Genomic DNA, 22,881 nt, shown 5'->3' with positions numbered 1-22,881 from the left:
CTTATTCCAAGCTCGTCGCCACTCTCCTGAAGAGGGCATGTATATAAAATTAGTAATTTACACAAATTTAAGCTGTAGTTTTGACATTGTTTACATTGTGTCTCACCAGTAAATGGAATGCAGGAAACCTGTTGGATTAAAAAACTAATATACGATCGTAATTTACACACAATATAATCTTCAGGCACATGGTAGGAATGATTTTCCTATTGTAATGATGGAGTAATTAACGATTAAAGTTCCGATATTTCAAAGCCATAGACAGCTATTTTTATGTTTTGAAGCAAGATGGTTTGAATCCATAATAAAAATATGACAATTTTTCAGTCAGAATCATACTCATGTTTTAGTTGGTGTTAGTAGTAACTAGAACTGTAATTACGACCAAACTTTACTCGTACAAAAATTAATAAGTTGCATCTAGGTCTTTCATTCGATGAAACTAATCACTTTGTACACCTGAAAATATTGGCATGATTTTTCTTTGAGTCAATTACTATATGAAAATTAACGAAATATGTTGTTGCAATGATAGAACATGTAATTTATAGTCTGTATGGAATTATTCTTTTATTATTTATTTACACGAATTGGCCAACTAGGACCCATTACAAATTCTAGTTCATGTTCACTTTTTTCTGTTCGCTCGGGCTGCTCTTCTATCTGCTGCCATTTTTGCCATATGTTCAGCTGTTAGTTTCCAGTTGGTCTTCGGTTTTGGAGTCTCCTGAAAATCCTAAAATTCAGTTATTGGCTTTCTGTACTTGTCCCTATTCGTTGCATCCCTTGCTGTAAGCTCAAGTTCACCAAGGTCTTTCTTCCCTGCAACCAAGGTTTGGGTTTTTTCCTGTGTTGAATTATATTTAAGATTTTCTTCATTACTCAGCCATCTTCCATTCTCACCATATGACAAAAGACCATCAGACTTCTCTTTCTCATTTCCATTTTGACTGGTTTAATAAATTGGTAGATCTGATCATTGGTTATCTTTACCAATTTTTCACCAATTTTTTTGGTGTCCAAGAATCTTCCTCAGAATTACTCTTTCCTCTATCTCGAGCTCATTTATTAGTCCTCTGCTCCTGAGGGAGAGAGTTGCTGCTGCATCCTGAACTTCTGTTCTCGTCACTGTATTGTAGTGTAATAACCTTGCATTTCGAGATAGGCATTTTTGTTGTACAGATTCTGTGTTAAAATGTGTGCCCTCCTAAGCTTAGCTACGCTAAGTTTGACAGCTTTTCCTATGCCAGTATCCTTTATTGTTTCTCCCAAATATTTAAAGTGTTTGACCCTTTCGATACATCAAATAATTGTGTTCAATTCTTTGATTTCCTTATATTTGTTAGCATGAATTTAGTTTTTTATTGTGATATCTATAAAACAAATTTAGCTGCATGCTTTGCTAAGATTTCTATTTGTTTCATTGCCTCTCCTATATTTGTGGATTGGAGAACTGCCATCTGCAAAAGCTAGTACATGTATCAGTGCCTTTAACTGAGCCTCCAAAAGAAATTCCCTTTACTTTTTGTGGTGTCTATTCCTCCAATGTCTCCCTCAATCTTTTCTAAAGTGATGTTGAATGGAATTGGGGAGAGTCAATCCCCTTTTCTCAAACCGGTTTGGGTTTTAAAAGATTCAGAAATCTTGCCTCGAAACTTTATTTTGGACACATGTCAGTCTTTGCTTTAATATCTCTAATATTTCTGCCAATTCCAAATTCCTCCAGAGTCCTAATGAGGCTTTTCTGTCTATGGAGTCATACACTTTTCTAATATCAATAAATGTAACATGTGGTTGACCAGCATGTGTTCTAATTATGTTTTTAAGGTCAATAATTTTCTCCAAACAGCTCCTCCCTTTGCTAAATACACCTTGGTATTCTATCTTTTTTTGTGGTTTTTAGGGTGCACAACTTCAATGGTCATTAGCGCCCTGACTACGTTAAGAATGCACCGTGAGGCACAAGTTTAAAACAAAAACTAAAAGGGAAAACACGATAAAAGACAGACTGACAGGCATAGTATTAAAAAACAGCATCATCAAATGTCCTTAGAGAGGTTTGTCAAATTGATAAAACGGAGAACGCGAGCAGCTGCTCGTGGGTCATCCGCTAAAATGGCATCTAGAGTACATGGCAGGCCTAGATCAAGACGCAGTGTGTTAAAATCCGGACAGGACATTAAAATGTGGCGGACTGTCAGCAATTGCCCACATGGGCAGAACGGCGCCGGCGCAGCCGTCAGCAGATGGCGATGGCTGAACCGGCAGTGTCCAATGCGTAACCGGGCCAAAACGACCTCCTCCGGCCGAGAAGGGCGGGAGGAGGACGTCCAAGCCGCGGGAAGAGGTTTCAAGGCCCGAAGCTTGTTGTCTGTAAGTGCAGCACAATCGGCATGCCACAGCGATAAAATGCGCCGACAAATTAACCTGATACAATCCGATGAAGGGACACAACAAGAAGCTGTCCGAGGCTGGAGGACCGCAGCCTTGGCCGCGGCATCTGCAGCTTCGTTCCCAGGGATACCAATATGGCCAGGAACCCACATAAAGCTGTAAGTAGCACTGGCTGTACTGTGTGCAGTCTGTGGCTAGTTTGCATTGTTGTCTGCCATTGTAGAGGGGCAGCTGGATGTTAACAGCGCGTAGCGTTGCGCAGTTGGAGGTGAGCCGCCAGCTGTGGTGGATGTGGGGAGAGAGATGGCGGAGTTTTGAAATTTGTCATGAACTGCTATATTTATATATGATGATATCAAGGTAAATACATTGTTTGTTCTCTATTAATATCTTTTATTTGCTAACTATCCCTATCAGTAGTTAGTGCCTTCCATAGTTTGAATCTTTTATTTAGCTGGCAGTAGTGGCGCTCGCTGTATTGCAGTAGCTTGAGCAGCGAAGATTTTTGTGAGGTAAGTGATTTGTGAAAGGTATAGTTTAATGTTAGTCAGGGCCATTCTTTTGTAGGGAATTTTGAAAGTCCGATTGCGTTGCGCTAACAAAATATTGTGTGTCAGTTTAAGGACAGTCGTGGATAATTGTTCAAAGGGGACGTTTGATATGGCAACCCTGCCAGGATACGAACCTGGAGTTACATAACATTGAATCGAAATGTCAAAAAGTCTGTAATGACGTAAAAACACAAATTTGTGAGCATTTTCAACCTATTTTTTCGCGGCATGAAAATGCATTACAAAATCACGAAGCAGCCATAAAAGAACTGCAAACCATTGTTCATGAAAATCATGAGACCTTGTGGGCTAAAATTGACTCAGTTGCATCTACCGATTCGGTTAAGCAACTTGCAAAAACTCAGGAAAACTTAAAGGACACAGTAGATTCGATTTCAACACAAACGGACACTCTGAAACTTGGTTCAGAAAAACACACTGAGGAAATGTGTTCACTATCGGAGAAAGTAGCCGAACTTTCGGATCAGGTTACTAACTTATCTACAAAGGTAGATGATGATCTGAATGACACAAGACCTGTAGCCTTCACTGACACAGAAGAGTATGAACAAATTAGAAAATTCATACAGAATCAAAATCAAATAAATACACAGTACAAAAGAGAAATCCGGGAAGTACAAGATCAGCTGACACAGGTAATACAAGAATTATGTATTTCAGAGGATACTCGCGCCCCAATACGGGAAGAGGGACACAGAAATACGGAACAGCCACAAAATAATATCACAGGGCATTTCGGAAGTTATGAAAGAAATTGGCAATGTGCACCGAATTTTGAGATGGAACGGCCGACACGACCTAACAATGACCGATATGCGACTCGCCGACATGATGATTTTGACTATAAGCTGTTCATTACTACACGTAAATTCAAAACATTTAAGAATTCTGGCAACGACATTCATCCACAAGCATGGCTCCATCAATTCTCGCATTGTTTTCCTCCCAACTGGTCGTTAGAACACAGATTAGAATTTATGTGTGGCTACTTGGAGAATGAACCAGCTGTAAGAATGCGATCGGTAATTCACGATTGCCACAGTGAAGGAGAGTTTTACCATGCCTTCCTCTCAGCATATTGGTCTCAAGCTACACAAGACCGTGTAAAACATAGCATCATGATGATGAAACACTTTGAACAATCTGAATTTTCCAGTCTTGTCAAATATTTTGAAGACATGTTGCATAAGAATCAATATCTTTCAAACCCATACAGCCCCTTAGAACTCATCCGCATTTGCTTACTCAAATTGCCTGAACATTTACGACATATTATTTTAGCAGGACGTTGCAAAGACGACATTGAAGCATTTCAGGAACTCTTACAAGAATTAGAAATTGACACTGACAATCGCGGAACGCGAAACCAGGAACACAACAATTACAGGTCACATCCGTCGCAATTCCGCGATGAAAGAAGTAATAACTTGACACGACAAGGCTATTCTCACAACACAAATCGTGACCAAAACAGACACCACCCGTATGACAACCGTTGGCAGAGTAATACTAGTTACAGAGAAAGATCGCATTTCCGTAGTAAAGAATATGACAGAGCTTACCTTAGAAACGGACAATATGGGAACCAAAATAATTATTATCAAGGGAGACAGAATAACTTTATACGCAACGGTCCAGCGCGCAGTTACGACTCAGGGAGAAATTCTGCACCACATGACCGACAAACAAGAAACTATGTAAACTACCGACAAAACGACAGACGTGAATTTCATCAGAACTGGCGGGACTCTAACAGAGCAGGGCCCTCTCGGCAAGGCGAATTTGTAGAAGTTAGCTCTCATAATCCCAATAACGACGTGCGCCAACAAAGAGACAGACAATGACTCGCACAGCAGGCAGCCGCGTGCGCCCGCTGGCTCCGAGAAAAATAACATAAGACACTAGCCTTGAGAAAAATTTTAGCATTCTTTACCGATGTATACAACTTGATATTTGCTTTGAAGTTGAAACTCTGTGCACTAGGAAGAGTAAAGGTTTACACCACATTTCACATGTAAAACCGTTTATTGAAAGATAATCTGCTTTTTAACTTTTTCTTTATTATATAACTTTTCCCTTTACATTACTAGTATGCTGTGTTAGACTTAAGAAACTGTTAACATACAACAATGTTTGAAGTTAAATATCCAGTCTAGAACCTAGGGAACATTTTTAAACAGAAATTATGAATGGATTGTTATAGTGAACAGACGACACAGTGTTGTATTTGTACATTCTTGCTTGTTAGTTGCACGATTATGTAACGACTATCAGGCTTACATACTTAGGACACATACTGGTACTGCTAGTGAGATTTTAATGCAACATTTTGGTTTACTTGAATATACATTCTGGGTTTAATGTACTTTCTGTGAGATACCAGACGACACAGTGGTTAGTTTAAGTGACAACTACACGGTTTTATCACGACGCTACTAATGAGTGACAATTTACAATGTTGCTTTTGTAGTGTTTCTGTTTTATTTCTGCACAGTTTTTCTGTTTTATTCTGCAAAGTAAAACATGTTTTAGTAGTAACTTTTGTGGTATAGCTACAATGAGATTGCCTTTTCCGTAGCACAACAATACGTTACAGCACAGTACTTTCTTCATCATGGCAATAAGCGTAATAACTAAGATATCTATACATAAAGCATTTCACTTTTGTTTATCATGAGGTAAGTACACTGACTTCTGCAGAACTTAGCTTTCGGAGGACGATAAGTACGACACTTCCACAGAATTATCTTACAGCAAGACGCACATTTAGCGCTACAGGACACGCATTTGAGTGATTAATTTTGTACTTAAAACATTTATTTTTAAAGATATTTGAAGTACAATGATACAAAGGTTTTCAGTGATACATTACATTTCATTTCATTGCTGTAATCTGTAACACCTGAGGGCATAATTACATTAATCCTCAGGGGGGTACACACTTACTTTGTGTACCATGTGTGTGGCAACCACAAGGAACCCTAGCTAATATGGTATTTGCTTATACAACTTTACACATCGGTACCATATTTCTCTAACACACAAATTACACAGCTATCTGATCATGTAACTGAGAGATAAACTTTTTTTATTACATCAGTGACATATGTTTACGCAATTACACAGTTGGGTAACTTCACACTTACGAAATGGTATTTTGTCTGTACTTTGTGAACTGTTCATATTTTTTCAGAACCATTGTGAGACTATGAGAGCTTTGAATGATGTATTTGGTATGAGATCATGATTTTTAAAGTACGTTTGAGGTAGAAGACACTATTGAAATGAGCAGAGAATTTTTTTTGTGTTTTGAAATTATTGGAGGAAGCTACGACGATTTTGAGAATTGACTGAGATGTTACGATATTTTTTTTACGACGACGATGTGTATTATGCTGTAAGATTTTGTTTCTACACATTTGCAACGCTAATATTTTTATATGAGACTGTCACTGTAGCGGAAACTGCTGTCGTAAATATTTCCGTAAGAAAGTTAAGTGACCACCTGCACGTAATGCGTCGCGGGCACCCACCTGGGCGACAGCCGCCCGAAAAAAAGCCATTAGCCTTTCAGCGGCACAGGTAGAAAAAAAAAGGGGAGGCCATTATCCTCGCGTTTTTATGCTTTTGTTTGCGTAATTGCTTATTTCATTTGACATCTGTTTTCCAGCTGTGTTGCAGCATTGGTTTCATAAAATAAAATTAAATGCATTTGCTAATGTGAACACTTTCTGTCAACAGATCTATTAAATAATAATTTTGTGATCCACATTCTTCAAAAAAGGAGAACTTGGAAAGGATAGAACAATAAGAAGGGACTAGTAACAGTAACTGCATACATAATATTCTTTTCAAGTACATGGTAATATTTTTTTTACAATAAGTTGTTGTGGTGCACCACTTTAATTACATAGACATTAAGATGTGAATATACATTTCCCTTATCTGCATTGTTGTTTTTACTGTAATATTTTTTATGCTTGAGCTTTGTCATGCTTAAGTATACGTCATAGCATTTACTGCTGCTGTTTGCCAGGCATAGTGTTACTGAATTTGACTTTGTATTACTCTGTTAAGCTTTTCTTGTTGCTGCACATTGGCTCATATTAGTTGTAATTTTGCATTTTTTCTGTTAATTTAGATTTACTGTAGCTTGCTTTGCGATTTTCCATTTTTTTTCATTGCTGTTTATATTAATTGTTTTATGTGCTGCTGCATTGCCTCGTCCCTTAGTTTAATATCTGAGCTCAGTAGATTTAAGTTAGCTTAAGAGGGGGTAGACTATATAAGAACCTTACTATGGAGAATAGGGAAAGAATGCTTTGAAAGTTATATGAAAACGATTTGGGCCTAAATGAGTATTGTACAATGAGCCATATTTCTTTTGAAAGAAATATGGTTAGAATACAGAAAAGAGGTACAGATAGGACTTTTTGGGAATAATGATGAACGAAGGGAGATCTCCAAGAACAAAAAAGGTTTTGTTCGCAAAATACTGCAGTACCAAAAGTTACACTGAAAACGAACCCTGTCCTTTCCATTGTGTTATCCCCCTATATGTTTGTGTACCCTTGTGTATTTGTTTTCTTCCTGTCTCTGTGTAGTTTCATAGAATTTTTTTTCTTTTAATATTAAGCTACATTCACTATGATGAGCAATACTGTTATCCTCGAATATAATTGGCATTAATAATAGGTTATTTACTTTGTAAAGATGTTAGACATTATTAATTCCGTTCTGTTTAATGCTCATGTGTGAAGTTGATGTTTCAAAAGTTATTGTGATCTTTTATGTATGTACTCATGTCATAATTCCACTGATGTATATGTTAGTTCGATTCTTTTGTAAAGCCTGTACTACAAATGTTATCTGTATTATTATGTTCTTTAATGATGTATTTTGTACCTTTGTTATTGTATTTTTATGTTACCAAATTGTAATTGTTACCAGTTCTTCAAATTAAGTAACATTTCACTGCACACGTTTCTGTTGGTCATAGTACATGGACAATATGTGAGAAGTAGGGACTGATAGTGTTTGCACGTGTGTTAATGATTCAGCAAGGGACTGGATAACAGCATTGCTGGATCTAAAGACAATTCCAGAAACTTTGTGAGTGCACAAGTGGTGGTTTATGGACTTGCTATATTATCCGCAAGACTCTTTAATGGTGATTGTGCACCTGCACAGTCACAACAGATGGCTGCTGGCTATCTCTACAAGGACTACAGTGGGTCTACATCTTTGATGATCCATCAATACCATTATTTCTACAAGGACTGCAGTGGGTCTGCACCTCTGGTGGCCCACCAGCACCGTAATCTCTACCAAGACTCCAGTGGGTCTGCTCTGTGATGACCTACCTACCAATATTCTTCAAAATTTCGACTGACTCTGCTGTGGGTTTGCTCTGTTGTGGCCCATTACTTGTCTGCATGTCAAGAGTCAGCACTGTCTTTCCGTTGGAAGGACAACACTACTTCTTCAAGACTGCATGGAAATCCACTACTTCCGTGTGCATTTTCTTCTACTGCTCAGACTTTGAGAAAAACACTACTATTTTACGTAATGAACGATCAGGACTGTCTTTATGGACTGTGAAAAAATTTTAGCTTTTGACCAACATTGTATCAATAAGTGTGTGCATTTTATATCTTTGTTGCTGTAATTGTGAAAAATTTTTGGCAAATCTGTATTGGCCAGTGCCCAACACCATTTGTAAAAATTTTTTGTGGGGAGCATGGGGGCTATGTAAGTAGCACTGGCTGTGCTGTGTGCAGTCTGTGGCTAGTTTGCATTGTTGTCTGCCATTGTAGAGGGGCAGCTGGATGTTAACAGCGCGTAGCGTTGCGCAGTTGGAGGTGAGCCGCCAGCAGTGGTGGATGTGGGGAGAGAGATGGCGGAGTTTTGAAATTTGTCATGAACTGCTATATTTATATATGATGATATCAAGGTAAATACATTGTTTGTTCTCTATTAATATCTTTTATTTGCTAACTATCCCTATCAGTAGTTAGTGCCTTCCATAGTTTGAATCTTTTATTTAGCTGGCAGTAGTGGCGCTCGCTGTATTGCAGTAGCTTGAGCAGCGAAGATTTTTGTGAGGTAAGTGATTTGTGAAAGGTATAGTTTAATGTTAGTCAGGGCCATTCTTTTGTAGGGAATTTTGAAAGTCAGATTGCGTTGCGCTAACAAAATGTTGTGTTTCAGTTTAAGGACAGTCGTGGATAATTGTTCAAAGGGGACGTTTCAAAGCTAACCGGAGAACCGACGTCCACCAGCTGCTGAAGAGAGCGTTGGATCCGGTGCACGAATGGGTGAACTGGATACAGATCACTGAGGCACTGGATGGCGCTCAGGGAATCGGAGCAGATGACATAAGCAGAATGTCGGTGGCGGCGGATGTAAAGAACAGTGTGGTAGAGGGCAAAGAGAGCTCAGCTGTGAAGACCGAACAATGGTCATGGAGCCGGTATTTGAAACTTTGTGCCCCGACAATAAAGGAACACCTGACCCCGTCATTGGTCTTTGAGCCATCTGTATAAATGAAGGTCATATTAATGAACTTCGAACGAAGTTCAACAAAACGGGAGTGGTAGACCGAACATGGGTAACCTCTTTTGGGAGCGAGCTGAGGTCAAGGTGAACGCAGACATGAGCCTGGAGCCAAGGTGGCGTGTGGCTCTCGCCCACTCGAAAGGTTGCAGGGAGTGAAAAATTGAGGCATACCGACAAAGCAGTATATCGCGCCAGTAGGTGAGTGGCAATTCGCCAGCGTCAGCATGAAGACTCTCTACGGGACTAGTATAAAACGCTCCGATCGCAAGTCGTAACCCCCAATGTTGGATAGAGTTAAGGCGGCGTAAGATGGACGGCCGTGCAGAGGAGTATACAAAGCTTCCATAATCCAGCATTGGGCGGACGATCGACCGATATAGGCGAAGTAGGACGGTTCGATCCGCTCCCCACGACGTACCGCTGAGAACACGGAGGACATTTAAGGAACGGGTACAACGGGCAGCCAAATATGACATGCGGAGACCAACTAGCTTTCCTGTCAAATGTAAGACCTAAAAATTTTGTTGTCTCCACGAATGGGAGAGCAACGGGACCGAGATGTAAGGACGGTGGGAGAAACTCTTTGTAGCGCCAGAAGTTAATACAGATAGTCTTCTCGGCAGAAAAATGGAAGCCATTGGCGACACTCCAGGAGTAAAGACGGTCAAGAGAACGCTGAAGACAGCGCTCCAGGACACGTGTACACTGTGCACTGCAATAGATGGTAAAATCGTCCACGAAAAGGGAGCCTGATACATCAGCTGGGAGGCAATCCATTATTGGATTGATCGCTATGGCGAAGAGACCGACGCTCAAAACTGAGCCCTGTGGCACCCCATTCTCCTGGCGAAAGGTGTCTGACAGGACAGAACCCACACGTACCCTGAACTGTCGATCCATTAAAAAGGAACGAATAAAAAGAGGGAGGCGACCGCGAAGGCCCCATGTATGCATGGTGCGGAGAATGCCCGCCCTCCAACAGGTGTCTTAAACCTTCTCCAAATCAAAGAACACAGCGCTTCCGCAAGAAGTTATTCATAATAAAGGTCGACAAGGTAACCAGATGGTCAACAGCAGAGCGGCGCCTACGAAATCCACATTGTACATTGGTAAGTAGGCGTCGAGACTCGAGCAGCCAAACCAAACGAGAGTTAACCATTCGCTCCATCACTTTACAGACACAGCTGGTAAGCGAGATGGGTCGATAACTGGAAGGCAAGTGCTTGTCCTTCCCCGGTTTAGGAATCGGGACAACAGTAGACTCACGCCAGCATGCGGGAACATGTCCCTCAATCCAGATGCGATTGTAAGTACGAAGAAGAAAACCTTTACCCGCAGGAGAAAGGTTCTTCAGCATCTGAATATGAATAGAATCAGGCCCTGGAGCGGAGGACCGTGATCGGCCAAGTGCGTATTCGAGTTCCCGTATAGTGAATGGGGCATTATAACTTCCACGATTCGAAGAGCGGAAGTTAGGTGGCCTAGCCTCCTCTGCCTGTTTGCGGGGGAGGAAGGCAGGGTGGTAATGAGCGGAGCTCGAAACCTCTGCGAAAAAGCGGCCGAAGGCATTGAAGACATCCTCCGGGGCCACAAGGACGTCATTCGCGACTATCAAGCCAGAAACTGGTGAGTGGACCTTAGTGCCAGATAGCCGGCGCAGACTACCCCAGACAACAGAAGGAGTAAAACTGTTGAAGGTGCTTGTGAAAGCAGCCCAGCTTGCTTTCTTGCTTTCTTTAATAATACGACGACACTGTGCACGTAATCGTTTATAAGTGATACAATTCGCCACTGTAGGGTGGCGTTTAAAGGTGGGTAAAGCACGTTGACAAGCACGTAAAGCGTCTCTACATGCTGCGGTCCACCAGGGGACCGGTACGCGACGTGGAGAAGTAGGGTGAAGGATGGAAGGATGGAATATTCAGCAGCAGTGAGAATGACTTCCGTGAGGTGGGCGACCTGACGATCGCAGCTTGTGAAGGTTTGATCCTGAAAGGTCGCCCTGGAAGAGAAGAGCCCCCAGTCTGCTTTGGAGATGTTCCAACTAGATGAGCATGGGGAGGGGGTATGCTGCAGGAGATGGATAACACATGGGAAGTGGTCGCTCGAATATGTATCAGAAAGTGCAAACCACTCAAACCGGCGTGCAAGTTGGGTGGTACATATAGAGAGGTCTAAATGGGAATAAGTGTGAGATGTGTCCGAAAGAAAAGTAGGGGCGCCAGTATTGAGGCAGACAAGATTGAGCTGGTTGAAAAGGTCTGCTAACAGGGAGCCCCTCAGGCAGGATGCCGGAGAGCCCCAAAGGGGATGGTGGGCATTGAAGTCTCCAGTTAACAAAAATGGGGCAGGTAGCTGAGCAATAAGCTGCATCATGTCTGCCCTGGTAACGGCAGATGACGATGGAGTGTACACGGTACAAATGGAAAATGTAAAAGCGGGGAGAGTAATGCGGATGGCAACTGCCTGCAGGCCCGTGTGCAATGTGATGGGATCGTAGTAAATATCATCCCGGACCAGCAACATAACCCTTCCATAATCCGGAATACCTACCACAGGGGGTAGGTCAAAACGCACAGAGGTGTAGTGTGCCAAGGCAATTTGATCGCATGGGCGTAGCTTCGTTTCCTGGAGGGCTACGACGAGCGGACAGTGCAAGCGGAGCAGCAACTTCAAGTCCTCTCGGTTGGAGCAAATGCTGCGAATAATCCAGTGAATAAGTGCCATCGTAAGAAGAAAAGGAAGATGAAAGAAGGGGTCACCTCGAAGGCCGCTGAGGGCCTGGCTTCGAGCGAGCACTGCCGCCGCTATCAGTAGGCAGACAGTCATCGTCCATTGGGTCTATAGGTTCATCGGCCATCTTGGTAAGATGGCCGGGAGGGGGAGCTCCCTCCGCCGGTGAACGGCCAGATGTTCGGCTACCAGCGGTGCGGCCAGGCGAAATGGATGACGGCCTGGGGCGGCAACCGCTGGGTGGCGCAGGAGAAGAAATGCGCCGTGGCGGAGAAGGAGAACTGTGCTTCCTATGAGCCTTCTTGGAAGGACGTTTGGTGGAAGTACCGGTCGAAGGCTGGGAGGTCGAGGTACGTAGGAAGTCTGCACTGGAGGATGGTTCCTTCTTGAAGGCCTGAGCATCTGACTTCTGGGTCTTCGTCTTAGCAGAAGCTGATGAAGGGGCTGGTGTCTGTGGTGTGATGGGAGGAAGAGGAGACGTCGACCGCTCGATCTTAGCACTGGCCGAACGGACGACCATGGTGCTGAGGGTCAGATCGCATGTCTGGGTTGCCACCTCCCTGGTAGTCCGAGGAGAGGCAAGGACAGTACTGTATTTCCCCGCTGGGAGCAGCGTGGGCTTCCTACTAGCCAATAGCTTGCGAGCAGCCGAGGTGGACACTTTCTCTTTGACCCGAATTTCTTGGATACAGCGTTCGTCCTTATAGACAGGACAGTCGCTGGAGGATGCGGCATGGTCACCCTGACAGTTCACACAATGAGGAGACGGAGTTGGACAGTCACCCTCATGGGCATCCCTGCCACAAGTGACACATTTAGCCGCATTGGAACAAGACTGTCGTGTGTGATTGAAACGCTGACACTGGTAGCAGCGCGTAGGTGTCGGGACATAGGGGCGAACAGAAATAACCTCGTAGCCCGCCTTGATGCACGATGGCAGCTTAACACTATCAATGGTCAAGGAAAGTGTCCGGGTCGGTACAAGGTCATTGTTGACCTTTTTCATGACCCTATAGACAGCCGTCACGCCCTGCTCAGCGAGGAAAGATTGAATCTCCTCATCAGTCAATCCGTCGAGGGATCTAGTATAGACTACACCACGAGACGAATTCAAAGTTTGATGAGCCTCCACCCGGACAGGGAACGTGTACAGGAGTGTAGCCCGAAGCAGTTCTTGTGCCTGAAAGGCGCTCTCAGTTTCTAGTAATAAGGTACCGTTACGCAACCTGGTACAAGATTTGACAGATTCGGCTATGGCATCGACGCCCTTCTGGATCACGAAAGGGTTGACAGAGGAAAAATCCTTTCCGTCCTCAGAGCGAGATACGACGAGCAACTGTGGGGCAGGCGGTAGTACTTGTGTCACTGGTGGCTGGTCAAGTTTCCGTTTTTGGGCAGAAGTCGAGAGAGATGGAGTGAAATCCATTGCGGAGGAATCCCCCATGATTGCCAGCGTCTCTGATGGCGCGCTCCTTCCTTGTGGGGACCCTCTCAGAGGGCACTCCCGCCTTAGGTGAATGTTTACACCTCAGGTCACACCTCCCAAGAAACAGACAGAGGGACCAATCGGCATGGTCAGAAGGTATCAGCTCAGGCAATCACCCCTCCCTGGGCCTGGCCTTTACTAGGGGGTACGTGCGTGCCTTACATGTTTACCCAGGGCGGGGAATTACGCGTTTCCCCCGTCACCAGCTACGCGTGCGAACGTGTGGGTCGGCCTTCAGGCGCGCACAGGGAGGAAGGAAGAAGAGGAAAAAGAAGAGAGAGGGAGAGAGAGGACAGACTGTCTCAAACGCCGAGGCGGAGACCAGTGAAGGCAAAGAGAAGGAGGCAATGAGAAGGCAAGGAGAAGAAGACAAAGGAAAGAGTAAGGAAGACAGTGAGGTGGTAAAGAGCAAAGAAAGGAACCAACAAAAGGAAGGAAGAAACGAGAAGTGAAACAGCAAAATGACCGCAAATAGAGGTCGTGGAACCGTCCGTCTCCGGACGCAGGCGCTAACTACCCCGTTGAGGGGGAGGGACTCCTTTTAGTCGCCTCTTACGACAGGCAGGAATACCTCGGGCCTATTCTAATCCCCGGACCCGCAGGGGGGGGGGGGGGGGGGGGTACTCTATCTGTGCATCAGGAACTGGTTCAGCACTATTTACTAATATCTTGGAAAGGACCTTGTATGGAACACACAGAAGGGAAATACCCCTGTAATTGTTCACATCTGATCTGTCACCCTTTCTGTGAAGTGGATGTATAAGCTCCGTCCTCCAATCCTCTGGGATCTTCTCGGTTCTCCAAATTTCCTTAATAATTGTACCGAAGTTTGGTGTTACTTTTTCCTCACTTCGTTTCAAAAGTTCAGCCGTGATTACATCTTCACCAGAAGATTTGTTGTTCTTGAGGGATTTTATAGCTTGTCTGACTTCATTCTGCAGATATTTCTGTAATTTTGAATTCTGGTTTCTCTGGAGGCGCTTTACAGTTGTCTTCCAAATAGTATGCTAAAACGTTGCAGTTTTCTTCGTCATTGGTACCTAATTTCCCTGATTTGTCACGAAAATTTAAACTGGGTGATTCGTAACCTTTCAGGTGTCTTTCGAAGGATTGGTAATAGTCTCTGGATTTTTTTTCGGTGAAGTACACCGGTATTTGTTAATGGGATAGTCTTACGTACGTTCTCTTTTCGTTTCTGATTGTGTAGGAGGCTATTTTTCTACATTCTCTGAGCCTTTCCAGGTTGATTTGTGTCGAATTCCATTTAAATTTTCGCGAAAGTGTTTTCCAAAGCTTCATTGCACTTTTCATTCCACCAGATATTCTTCTGTTTAGTTTTGGTTGGAAGAGTTGAAAAGCCTGTTGCAAGGATGATGATTTGCAAGGATAGACGAGACGAAAAAAAAAATGGCAGACTGCGCTTCGCGTGATCCTGCAACAGGCGTACCAAGACTGCTTCCGGAAGTGGAAACGGCGTTGAGAGCTGTGTATCAACTATGGACGAGTATTTCGGAGATCATGTACGCTAAGTAAAAGGTAAGCGTAGTAAAATTTTGTGGATAAAGTTCCAGAATTTTTTGAACAAATCTCGTGCAATCTTTGTTAAACTACTCTACGTTGTACAACACACAGTACAACCATAGAGTAGGAATATCTCTGGAATGAGAGACTATTGTAAGATGGAATCTTTTGAAAGAATGCGGAATCTAGAACAGTCTACAACTGCACAAGTTTTAGCCAATTAAGATTTAAAATATGACCTGCACAGGACTAAATAAAAAAAAGGGACAATTCACTCTAGTTAGATTCGATAGCTCGTCCTTTACGTTCGTAAACCGGCAACCTATCCTTTCAGTCGTTGAAACAGAAGGGAAACGTTCTTCGATGTAATTATACCGATGTAGAGATCTTATGTCACCCATTTTTACCTGCTCAAATAATGATTTCCAAAGGCAATGTACGATATGTTAGACAGCAATGAATCTCGTCATGTTCTGTGTATTACATTGCTTGAGAAATGAAGGGAAAAGGCACTCTTTCAGGACAAAAATATGAGGAACTGGAAAAATGAAACACATGTAATAATACTCTCGTAGAATGGAACAAGTGATGGTCCAAAGGAAACTCCTGTTCAAAAAAGCGCAGAAGCAAAGCTTGTTCAGCGGACCCTCCAAGAGCGTTATTTTAAAGTTAAATTATTATTATTATTATTAAGCATTACAATCCATGAAGGCTTTTTGCTGCAGAATGGACAATGTTGAACCACTTTGCTCTGTCTTTACAAGTAATTTGCCACTGTCTGTCATGTCCTAGTTTTCTGAGATCGTCTTGAATATTGTCCAAGTATCTCATGCGTGGGCGTCCAAGAGGTCGACTTCCGGTGGGAATCTCTTCAGTCACTTTCTTGATGGTCCTGTTTGGTGGTGCTCTGATGACATGCCCTATCCATTTCAGTCTTTTGGCTTTAATTTTGGCCACTATATCGGAGTCTTTATATAATTTGTAAATTTCATTGTTATTTAGCAATCTCCATTCATCACTGATCCTATCTCTTATGGGTCCAAATATTTTTCTCAAAATTTTTCGTTCAAATACTCTTAATCTGTTTTCCTCTTTTTTTGTGAGAGTCCAGGTTTCAGATCCATAGGTGAGTACTGGTATAATCAATGATTTGTATACTTGTAGTTTGGTGTTCCTAGAAATTAACTTGCTTTTGAAAACTGTCAAGAGACTATAGTAGCATTTGTTAGCCTTCTGAATTCGTGATTCTATTTCAATTTTTATGGAGTTGTCAGAGGTTACTATTGTACCAAGGTAATTAAATTCATTTGTCTTTGTGAAAGCTGTGTTATTAATTTGCAGTACATTATTATTTGATGGATAGCGGGATAAGATAAAGTACATTGTTTTGTCTGTATTCAGCTGGAGGCCTGTGCCATTTGTGGCTTTAATTAATTGTGCTGTAAGAAGCTTCAAATCATTCTCACTGTCAGATAATAATGCAATGTCATCAGCGTATGCTACAATGTTAATTTTGCTTTCCAGTTGTGCTCGAATTTGTAGTAGCTTTACTTTTTGGATTATTCTATTGATTACTATGTTAAAAAGAACTGGTGAGAGTGAATCCCCTTGTTTGACTCCAGTTTTAACCTCAAAGTCTTCAGAAAGTTTGCTAGCTACTTTTATTTTGTATTTTGAGTTTAAAGTGCAAGATTTTATTAAATTTATCAATTTGTTAGGGATGCCAATCTGCCTCATGCACTTCCATAAATATTCCCTGTTGATACTGTCAAAAGCTTTTTTAAAATCAATGAAAAGCATATGTACATTTTGATTGAATTCATATTTCTTTTCACCCAACATCCTTAGGACATATATATTGTCAATAGTCGATCTGTTAGGTCTAAATCCACATTGGGCATCATCTAGGGAGTCTTCAGCGTAAGGGCTTATCCTTGCTAACAGTATATTTGTCAGAATTTTATATGTTGTGTTTAGTAACGCAATTCCTCTGTAGTTTGAACAATTTGTTGGGTCCCCCTTCTTGTATATAGGGCACACAACTACTTCTTTCCAATCATGTGGGACCTGTTCCTGCTTCCAGATGTTGGTGATGATTTTGTGTAAGCAGTTTACAAAAGGAAATTTACTGAGCTTCCATATATCTGTGTCTATACCATCACTTCCAGGAGCTTTATGTCTCTTCAGCTTCTTGATGCTTTCTTTAATTTCTGCTAAGCTGGGCTCTTCGTCCGATGGGTCAGCAGTAAGATATTCATTGTCATCTTCCTGAGAGACGCTTATAGTTGGAGCATTTAGTAACTCATTAAAATATTCCTTCCATCTGTTAGCAATGTCACTTCTTTCTGTTAGCAAGGAGCCATCTGGGTCTGTTATGAACTGTCCATAATTTTTTATATTCCCACTTTTAAACATATTTATGCTCTTGAAAAATCCTCTGGAGTCTGTGGTACGGTCATTCTCAGCTCTTTTTAATTTGTAATTCATAAAATCCCTTTTCTTTTTCCTAATGAGTTTCCTGGCAAGTTTCTGTTTCTCTTCAAAAATAAGTTTGTTTTGTGTTATTGGTTTTTGTAGGAATTTTTCCCTTGCTAATTTTCTATCTTCGATAGCGTTCGAGCACTCGGCATCAAACCAGGGGTTCTTAGTTGTAGTAAAATGTCCCAAAACTGAGGTAGTTGCTCGTGTGATATTTTCTTTCAGAGCGTTCCAGGCTTGATTAGTATCATCATTGTTAATTTTACTTTCCACTTCAGGTTTGTGTGTTTCTAATTCTCTAATGTACTGGTTGAGAATGTTTGGGTTTTTCAGTTTCATTGTATTAAACCTAGGAACACCATTTAATTTAGACCATTTATGTCTTGAGAGTGAGATCTTGAACTTGGCTTTTACAAGAAAGTGATCCGAATCACAGTCTGCTCCCCTTTGACTTCTGATATCATGTATGCATTTATGATGTTGTTTTTCGATTAATACATGATCAATTTGATTTTTTGTGATGCCATCTCTTGAAGCCCATGTTTGTTTATGTATATCTTTATGTGCAAAATATGTACTTTTGATCAACATGTTTTTGGAAGTGGCAAAGCTAATAAGTTTTGTTCCGTTTTCATTACTCTGCTGATGTAGACTATGAGGTCCAATTGTAGGTTTATAATGATTTTCATGTCCTAACTTGGCATTGAAATCTCCTAGAATTATTTTAATTGAATTTTTCGAGAATGTATCATATACCTGTTCCAATTTGTTGTAAAATTCTTCTTTAATATTGTCCTCTTTATCCTCTGTTGGAGCATGGCAATTTATAACATTTAAAGTCTTATATTTGCATTGAATCGTAATGTGAGATATCCTTTCATTCACTGCCTCAAATTTCCTAATAAAAGGTAACAATTTGTTGTTTATTATAAATCCTGTCCCTAGTGCATGTATTTGTGTATCATTTCCCCCATACATTATTGTATACTTATTTTTGTTTATACTTCCATTACCCGTCCATCTGGTTTCTTGTACTGCAACTAAATCCATTTTATACCTTTCAAGTTCCTGTATGACATTTATCAGTGATCCTGATCTATAGAGACTTAATACATTCCATGTTCCCATATTCATAACCTTTAAATTTTGCAAGTTCGTCATCAAGTTTGGTGGCCCAGCATTCTTGTCATTCTGATTCGTAGCAATCCATTTTCTCCTACAGGATCCTGTGATAGGGTCGCTGGCCCTAAGCACAACCCCCAACCTGGAGGACCAGGGTCTTGATTTCGGGGATGCCTACCCCTAGAGCAGTTGCTTTCACTTCAGCTAACGAACTTGCTCTGCCCGGCCTGTTGGTCCGCGGGAGGTATTTGATTTCCCTCCTACCACCCATATCTGGGAGGCGTTCCCCGATCCGCCACCTGGGGACGCGCCCTCTAGGAGTTACAGGCTCTCCCGAGGGATTTTAAAGTTAAAACAATGCAAAAATGCTTTACAACTTACAAATTTCAAGTACGTTCACATTTTCCACACTTCATGCAAATTCCTCGAAATACGAGTGTGGTCCCATAAGTACGCGGCCTGACCGAGCGATGGCAGTCGTATACGACCAATGATGCATATGTTTCAAGTTTGAACATGCCACATTGTTTAGCGTTTCTTTGGCAGCCATGAATAGTGAACGTTTGAGTGAATTTGTGAAAATGGAGAAAATTGGTCATCGTTATGTGATACTTTTTTTTTTTTTTTTTTTTTGAAAGGTCTCAGCACAACCAATATTGAATCTTACAAGGGAACTTCCCCATCGCACCCCCCTCAGATTTAGTTATAAGTTGGCTCAGTGGATAGGCCTTGAAAAACTGAACACAGATCAATCTAGAAAACAGGAAGAAGTTGTGTGGAACTATGAAAAAGTAAGCAAAATATACAAACTGAGTAGTCCATGCGCAACATATGCAACATCAAGGGCAGTCTGAGCTCAGGAGCGCCGTGGTCCGGTGGTTAGCGTGAGCAGCCGCGGAACGAGATGTCCTTAGTTCAAATCTTCCCTCGAGTGATGTGTTTAATTTTTCATTTTCAGCCAATTATCAAAGTTCAGGCACTCACACATAATCAACTTCGCTCTCCAAAATTCCAGGACATGTTCAGATTTGCTTGGACGTATGCACGATTTGACGGTCTACACACGGAAAAATTTGAAAACGTTAAAAGGGAAAACTGTGCGACTGTGAAACTGTTGCAATCATTTGTTGCAGTTTATGTGACAAACCCTTATGTTTTCATCACTTTTTTGGGAGTGATTATCACATCTACAAGAAAACCTAAATCGGGCAAGGTAGAAGAATCTTTTTACCCATTCGCCAAGTGTACAAGTTAGGTGGGTCGACAACATATTCCTGTCATGTGACTCACATGCCGTCACCAGTGTCGTATGGAATATATCAGACGTGTTTTCCTGTGGAGGAATCGGTTAATCTATGACCTTGCGATCAAATGTTTTCGGTTCCCATTGGAGAGACACGTCCTTTCGCCTACTAATCGCACGGTTTTGGGGTGCGGTCGCAAAACACAGACACTAAACTTATTACAGTGAACAGAGACGTCAATGAACGAACGGACAGATCATAACTTTGCGAAAATAAAGAGAGTAAAGTTTTCACTCGAGGGGAGACCTGATCCGAGGACCTTTCGTTCCGCAGTTGCTCAAGCTAACCACGGGACCACGGCGCTCCCGAGCTCACACTGTCTTGATGTTGCCTATCTTGCGCATGGACTACTCTGTTTGCACATTTTGCTTATTTTTTTCATAGTTCCGAACAACTTCTTCCTGTTTTCTCGATTGATCTGTGTTCAGATTTTCAAGGCCTATCCACTGTGCCAACTTATAACTAAATCTGAGGGGGGTGCGATGGGGAGGTTCCCTTGTTAGCTAGATGTCTTGGGAGTGTGTGCTCCTTCGTTAACAACAGTAAAATATTGAGTAGCTGAGTTTAAACGAAGCTGTACGAGCTGCCAAGACGAGCATCACAGTGGTCGACCAAATGAGGTGACGACTCCAGAAATGGTGAAGAAAATCCACAAAGCTGTAGTGGATGATCGTCGACGAAGTTTGCCAGCTAGCAGACATTGTAGACAATTCAAAACGATCGGGACACCGCATATTTTATCAAAATTTGGACATGAAAAAACTGCAACGTTTGTGCCGCGTTTATTCTCACTCGAGCAAAAACAGTGTCGTGAAGATATTTCAACTGAGTGTGTAGCGAAGTTTCGAAGCAACAAAGGTGATTTTTTGCGCAGTTTCATAACCGAGGATGAAACATGGGTCCACCACTTCACTCCCGAGACAAAAGAACAATCAAAACGATGGACACAAATTGGAGAACCTACTCCAAAGTAGGCTGAAATCGTTTCATCTGCAGTCAAGGCCATGGCGTCGGTTTTTTGAGATGTGCGTGTGATAATTTTCACCTACCTTGAAGAAAAAAAAACTATCAACGGCGAGTATTATGAGAACTTATTGCAACGTTTGGGCGAAGAAATCGAGCAAAAACGGCCGCATTTGACCAAGAAGAAAGTGTTGTTCCTTCGGGGCAATGCACCGACTCTTAAGTCCATTATTGCAATGGCGAAAATGAATTAAAGTTTGAATGCTACCTCATGCACCCTATCCGCCGGATTTAGCCCCATCGGATTTTCTGTTCCAAACTTAAAAAAAATGGCTCGGTGGTCGAAGATTTTCAACAAATGAAGACGTGATGTCGGCAGTTAATGGCAATTTTGAGAAGTTGCAGTTCTCATTATAAAAAGAGTAACTTATTGAATATCGCTGAAAGGAGATTGTGTTTAAAATCGCATTTTTTCTAAATTTTGTGTTTTCTTTGTTGGGTCGGGTACCTATGTGACCACCCTCTTACGATAATCGCTCACGATGGGGAACACCAACAGCGAGGAAGGAAATAACATGGGGTCTCAGCGTGCCACCACGCGATCTGAGCTAACTAAACAAGCGACCAGTGAAACGTCAGCAGAACTTTAAGGCCATTCGAAAAGGGTTTTACTTGCCTGTCAGTAGCGATAGGGCGTACACACACACACACACACACACACACACACAGAGATAGATATAGATAGGGGGAGAGGGGGAGGGGGGGGAGGGAGAGGGAGAGAGAGAGAGAGAGAGAGAGAGAGAGAGACGTACTTTTCCTTGTCGTGTAGGTGGGACCCACCAACACCACCACAACAAGTTCTGCCAGACGTAGCGCTGTTGTGCCAGACTCCTTTAACAAATGTATAAGGTTTCGTGAGGCATCAGAAAAACTCCGCTGATTTTCAGTGTTTCCTTTTTTATGTTTTATTTCCGATACTTACCGCAAATGAAATCTAAAATTCGAAACTCAAAACATGCTTGTTTCATTGTTTCAAGTTTCAAAAAGTTCAGCCTACATGTAAGACCTGTGCTACAAGTAGCAAAGTGTGGGCCTTTTTTACATTCAGACAACTGCTAAACGCTACTTTTCTGATTTATTTATTAGATGATGTATGCCACCTCCATATTTTTTTCCTCCTTCGATTTTGAAATGCGTTTCTTAAACAGATCTTTTATGCTACATGCATAAATTAGTTCCGTTTATATGAATGTTTTATTAGTTTTTCTTTATCGAGACATTTCCTCAGTCAGCTATAAATCACATTGCAGGTTTCAGGGGATACAATAGCACTGAATTTGAGGTTCCTTCAACTTCTGCCAGTGACTACGAATCGTAATGTAGTTAACAGCCTTTCCTCGCAGCTTGCAGCCTGTCTCTCATTACTATTATTTTTGTTAAGAATGGACATGCTCCGAAATGCAGGATTCATTCATTCTTAGATAATTACGACAGTCAGATTTCGTAGCTACTTAAGAATGAACGCAAGTGCAGATAAAATTTTTACAGTACCGTCTTTGTACATATTGAAAAGTCTCCTTTATACAAGAACACGCTTGAATAATAGTTTACGCATGAATTTAGATTGACATAACTGCAGGCCCGCATCTCGTGGTCGTGCGGTAGCGTTCTCGCTTCCCACGCCCGGGTTCCCGGGTTCGATTCCCGGCGGGGTCAGGGATTTTCTCTGCCTCGTGATGGCTGGGTGTTG

The 22,881-nt window shown here is 42.0% G+C and overlaps 1 protein-coding gene across 1 annotated transcript; it reads right to left on the bottom strand.

Annotated features, from left to right (window-relative positions):
• Window positions 1-736: 736 nt before the first annotated feature.
• Window positions 737-18,081, bottom strand: LOC124805420. Its single transcript, XM_047265982.1, has 2 exons — window positions 17,394-18,081; window positions 737-822 (listed from the first exon to the last, which is right to left on the bottom strand). The coding sequence occupies exons 1-2, from the start codon at window positions 18,079-18,081 to the stop codon at window positions 737-739; spliced, it is 774 nt and encodes a 257-aa protein (XP_047121938.1).
• Between the last annotated feature and the right edge of the window lie 4,800 nt (window positions 18,082-22,881).

Source organism: Schistocerca piceifrons, chromosome 7 (genome assembly GCF_021461385.2).
Source record: "Schistocerca piceifrons isolate TAMUIC-IGC-003096 chromosome 7, iqSchPice1.1, whole genome shotgun sequence".
Taxonomy (NCBI): Eukaryota; Metazoa; Arthropoda; class Insecta; order Orthoptera; family Acrididae; genus Schistocerca; species Schistocerca piceifrons.
The sequence above is the reverse complement of the archived record's forward strand: the minus strand, read 5'-3'. Positions and strand labels throughout refer to the sequence as shown.